Here is a 5306-nt window from a genome sequence, read left to right as displayed (position 1 = left end):
ACTTAGAGGCTGTTTGGGAACTTTTTTTTGCTCACTCAATTTTCGTCACTCAATTTTCATCACTCATCACTCATCACTCATCACTCATTTTTCATTACTCATCACCCATCACTCAAAATCAATACCCGTTTGGCTTTATCAGTACAATGCCATAACTCAAAAATTTTCGTCACTGTTCATGGGCCCAGCTCTGTCACATGTCCAGATGGTTCTGTTTTGTTACCCGCGCCTTGCTACTCATCCCCATTTCATCAGCTTCTCTTTTGTCATTTCCCATTTCCCCTTCACTCTCCCAAAGCAGAAAAACCGATACCCATAAAAATGCATCAAGCTCCCTCGCCTCGTCAGGCCCGTCGCCAGTGAAGAACACCGATCTCTCGGCGCCATCTCCTCCGTCGTGACCCAGCGGCGCCGACGACCATAAGAAACAGTACCCATTTCCCGATTTTGTCACGGCCGGTCTCCTCCGACCCAAGACGGTGCTACCTCGACAGTTCTGTACTCTCTCACTTTTTGTATTTACCTGATTTGTGTGTTTTTCATTTGGATTTTGAGAAAAATGTTCTGGGTTTGCAGGGGTTCTTCAAACTTCATCTCGCCGAGGTACCTAGTTGAATCCCTAGGCAGATTTCAACTCAGGCATGTAAATAATCATCACTTTTTTTTTTGTTACTTTGCTGCTTCATACCTCGACAGTTCTGTACTCTCTGACTTTGTGTATTTAGCTGATTTGTGTGTTTTGCATTTGGATTTTGAGAAAAATGTTCTGGGTTTTGCAGGTGGGTTCTTCAAAGTTCATCTCGCCGAGGTACCCAGTTGAATCCCTAGGCAGATTTCAACTCAGGCATGTAAAAGTCATCACTTTTTTTTTGTTACTTTGCTGCTTCAAATATCAATGAATACATGAATTGTGTTTACTTTTCTGCTTCAAATCTCACGTTCTTTACTTTAGAGGAATTAGTTTACTTTGCTTTAGAGGAATACATGAAAAATGTTGTCTTTGCTGCTTCAAGTCACTATTAATCCGAGCTCTGTCGTCCATTTTAGAGGAAGTAGTTTGTCTAATGTGGTCACAAGTGCATAACAAATATTACTGCTAAAAGACCATTATTGCATAAACTCATTAGAGCCCAACAGTTTTTCATTTTTAGGAAAATTAATTAGGACTAGTTAGAACTAAATTTAGTACAAATCTACATGCATTTTCTAAACTGAAAACCCCATAATAGGGGACACAAAACTTGAGTGACGAAAATTGAGTGAGCAAAAAAAAGTTCCCAAACAGCCTCTAAGTCTGCGGACCTTGACCTAACCCAGATAGAAAGTGCAAAGGCAGAGCTGATGTGATGACTACCGATTCGATCATCTCTAGTTAATCAAATTCACCAGACAGAGTAATTTTATTTTCATTTTATGTAAGGCTGCCTCCAATTCCAATTCCATCTGTAGTTAGTTTAGTTTAGTTTAGTCTGCATGAGCATGATTGTTCCTATATTCGACAATTTAAGGTTGATTTGTTATTATTAAACTTCAGCTTTTCTTTGCTTAGCTTCCTCTTTATCTGGATGCTTTTCTTTCTGCCTATTTTTTCTTGCCCATCTCATCTCTACAAGTTTAATTATAGATGTTTGATTTCATTTTCTTTTTTCTCTGCCTGTTGATTTAGAGAATATTATTATTATTATTATTTTTTAAATAATGCTTTCTTTCTGGTTTTAGAGAAGTGGGTTTGAAGTAATTATCAATCATTCCACCATTTCTTTGCAAACTTCTTTCTTTCTTTCTTGTTTTCTTGTATAACTATTAAATTTTTTTTTTTAATTTTAAATAAAATAAAATTGAAACCCTTCAGTCACAAATTTCCATTGAGAAGAAATAGAGCAGATTGAATGGAGAGGAGAGAGAAGCAGAGAATTGAGACAGCAGAAGGGAGAGAGAGGCAGAGAAATTACAGTGACTTTTTTGATTCTCTACCGGACTCTCTCCTCATCCACATCCTCTCCTATCTCCCAACTCGAGACTCCATCATCACAAGCATTTTGTCAAGAAGGTGGAGGCATCTCTGGACTCTCATCCCATACGACTTCTCCAACTCCAAGGGCCTGCCAACGGCTGTTGTCGTCAACTTGAATCAGGGTTCTGCTGTCAACACCATGGATTTTCATCCATCCCAACAAACTTTGCTTGTTGGTAAGCTATTGCTGCTGCTCATGCTCATGATCATACACCTTCAATTTTTGTTCTATGAGGTAGTCAAGGGAGTTGTTGTTTAAGCTAAAATTTCTTCTATTATGTGTTTTATTTTCTATCAAATTCAGCTGGAACAAATATTGGTGATATCACAATTTGGGAAGTTGGAACGAGGGAGAGGCTTGTTTCTCGAAACTTCAATGTTTGGGACGTTAAAGCATGTTCAATTGCCTTGCAGGTTTAACGGATATCTACACAAAGTTATTTTTAATTTTTTAAGTTGGACAATAACAATTCGCTCTAGGAAAACATATGAGGCTAATAATCTCTATGTCACTTGATGACAGGCATCGTTGGCCAATGATTATACTGCATCTGTAAACCGTGTGATGTGGAGTCCTGATGGTGCCCTTTTTGGTATGTTACTTTGAGGGGATTTATTTATTTATTTATTTTTTATATTTTAAATTACCTCTTATCCCAAAAGTTTAAGATATTCTTGAGAAACAATTTGCATCTCTGATGATCTTTCTTGCTTTCCATTTTAGGTGTTGCATATTCAAAACATATAGTGCAAATATATTCCTATCATGGTGGTAATGATTTGCGGATCCACCTAGAGGTTTGTTTATATATATATGCATGCTCTTACACACAATTGTGTATTTACATATATACATACATGTGTGTGTGTTCTTACATAATTTTTAGTAATTATTAAAATATAATACTTACTGGTTCTTTCAGCCCCTTTTGTTAATAATTGTGTATCTGCAATGATTTTTTTTTTTTTTTTCAAGATTGACGCTCATGTCGGTAAGGTGAGTGATCTTGGCTTTTCACATACGAACAGACAACTCTGCATCATTACTTGTGGAGAGGACAAGAATATTAAGGTTTACTTTACTTGGCCTATTCTTTCAGTGTAATAATGAGGCTGGACTGTATTGTGAAAGACTGAAAGTTCATTTCTGTGCAGGTGTGGGATGCTGTCACTGGTAATAAGCTGTACACGTTTGAAGGGCATGAAGCACCAGTTTACTCTGTGTGCCCTCATCATAAGGAAAACATTCAGGTATGTAGTTGTTTTATTTGCACTTTTTCTAGTTGTCAGTTGACATCCCTTTTTTTTTTATTTTTTATGATAAGTAACTTTTCTTCAGAAACATCCAAGTCTCATACCTCAACCAGAGTTTTAGGCTCAGGTTATTATTCATTGTTAAGCTTAGCAGCTTTACCAAAATATTTTGGTGCACTTATTATACCCTAAGGCTATGCTTCCAGAGGGGGCTCATGCATTAATCAGAATAAAGTTTTGCAAAAAGAGTTTGAGGCGAAAGATTTCTTTCTTCCCTTTGTTCATTGCCTTTTTTTTTGTCAAATTAACATTTGAGCTTTCTTCTTTCCATCTGAAGTATTATGCTTAATATATATATTGCTATTTTCTTGGTACAAAAAATGGCACTATTCTTTTCCTCTTTTTTCCTCGCAACTCTAAATTGCTTTTGGAAAAAAAATGGGAAATGTGAATCTTAATTGTCACACCCTAATAATCCATAGGGTTGCCACATCCCCCCACCACCCAAACCCTTCTGGCTTCACCTGCTGTGTGGATCTGGTTTAGATCATTGAAGGTTTTCTTGCTTCCTACAGTTCATATTTTCAGTCGATATCAATGGGAAAATTAGGGCTTGGTTATATGATAATATGGGTTCAAGAGTTGTCTGGGATGCTCCAGGCCAATCTTGCACGACAATGGCCTACAGTGCTGACGGGACAAGGTAGTAAGGATGTTTTATTACACATTACTTATCCAACTATTTATTTCCTTAAAATTTTCATTGTGGTTGGGCAATTGCTCAACTTCATATCATGTTTCTTTTATTGTGTGCATCGTAGGCTATTCTCGTGTGGGACTAGTGAAGAAGGAGAATCATACCTTACTGAATGGAATGACAGTGAGGGGGCTATCAAGCATGTATATAATGGTCTTTGGAAACGGTCTGTGGGGGTAGTGCAATTTGATACAATGAAGAACCGGTTCCTAGCTACTGGTGATGAGTTTCAGATAAAATTTTGGGACATGGGCGATGTTAACATCTTGACTACTACAGCTGCAGCGGGTGGATTACCGGTAATGCCCGTGGAATCCCTTTTCTTGATGTGCTTGGCAGTATTTTGAAGCCCTTCTTATAATTAAACAATCTTTTCCTTGAATATCTTTTAGGCTTCTCCTTGCATTCGATTTAACAAGGAAGGGATACTGCTCGCTGTATCAACAAGAGAGAATGGAATCAAAATACTTGCAAATGCTGATGGTCTACAGCTTTTGCGTTCTATTGAAAATTGTGCAGTTGATAACTCCAAGGAATATAAGACTTAGTTCATGGGGCTTTTATTGAAGTTATGCTGAGGACTCATTTTCAAGTTCTTATTAGTTAGCAAATTCTAGATTTTAAGGACTTTATTATGCACTAGGGATTTTTATTATGTTGTGTTAATTATTTTCATGGAATTTGAGACGACATGTCTGTTAAATTCATTAAATTGAGTACTTAAATTCAGGTTCTCATACCAGGAGAGGCATTTAAGGCAATGTTGCATCAGTTTGGCCACATTAAGTCTTCATTTGCAAGTGATTGGCCGGGTGTGAGCAAACTTAAACACTACTGTGCCTTGATTTCTGGGTGTCAGGATTCATTTGCAATTGATAGGGCATTCGCATGGAAATTGATAACGATGGAAGATAGAAGAAATTGATGAAATTTTGGGACAGTTGGAGGATGACATAGGTAAGGAAATGAAGTGAATGTTGTGGATTGGGGGAATAAAAACAAATTGGTTGAAGAGTCCACTGGTCCACGTGGTTCTTCATCCCTCAACTTTTTAAATGAACTGTTTTTATCAAAAAGCAGTATATTTTAGGCAAGGAAACTTGATGTGGGTTGTTACTATTGCTCCATGACTCCATCATATAGAAAGATCAAACAGAGTATATCTTATCTATGATTGACTTGAGAATGCATTAAAATGAAATTTAACAGAAATAGATGATAAAAAAAAAAAAAAAATTGAGGCACATTCTTCTATTTGTTTACAGAAATTCTCATGATTTT

At 36.9% G+C, this 5306-nt stretch overlaps 1 protein-coding gene across 2 annotated transcripts; it reads left to right on the top strand.

Annotated features, from left to right (window-relative positions):
• Positions 1 to 1277: 1277 nt before the first annotated feature.
• Positions 1278 to 4781, top strand: LOC112032363 (topless-related protein 4). Of its 2 annotated transcripts, XM_065773842.1 has the most exons (10): positions 1279 to 1415; positions 1853 to 2190; positions 2319 to 2428; positions 2538 to 2607; positions 2739 to 2812; positions 2991 to 3086; positions 3170 to 3265; positions 3844 to 3971; positions 4090 to 4324; positions 4418 to 4781. In XM_065773842.1, the coding sequence occupies exons 2-10, from the start codon at positions 1890 to 1892 to the stop codon at positions 4571 to 4573; spliced, it is 1266 nt and encodes a 421-aa protein (XP_065629914.1). In that variant the 5' UTR covers positions 1279 to 1415; positions 1853 to 1889; the 3' UTR covers positions 4574 to 4781. The 2 variants fall into 2 exon arrangements, with proteins under 2 accessions (XP_065629915.1, XP_065629914.1); XM_065773843.1 differs by having other exon boundaries at positions 1278 to 2190; positions 2991 to 3011.
• Positions 4782 to 5306: the final 525 nt, after the last annotated feature.

Source organism: Quercus suber, unplaced genomic scaffold, assembly GCF_002906115.3.
Source record: "Quercus suber isolate HL8 unplaced genomic scaffold, Cork oak 2.0 scaffold_81, whole genome shotgun sequence".
Classification (NCBI taxonomy): Eukaryota; Viridiplantae; Streptophyta; class Magnoliopsida; order Fagales; family Fagaceae; genus Quercus; species Quercus suber.
The sequence above is the reverse complement of the archived record's forward strand: the minus strand, read 5'-3'. Positions and strand labels throughout refer to the sequence as shown.

What these genes read in the sequence shown, in the direction of transcription:
- LOC112032363 (XM_065773842.1), top strand. Translation starts at nt 1,890, where the DNA reads ATGGAGAGGAGAGAGAAGCAGAGAATTGAGACAGCAGAAGGGAGAGAG. An exon ending in CATGTTCAATTGCCTTGCAG is followed by an intron (nt 2,429 to 2,537) that starts GTTTAACGGATA and finishes ACTTGATGACAG; the next exon opens with GCATCGTTGGCCAATGATTA. An exon ending in GAGAGGACAAGAATATTAAG is followed by an intron (nt 3,087 to 3,169) that starts GTTTACTTTACT and finishes ATTTCTGTGCAG; the next exon opens with GTGTGGGATGCTGTCACTGG.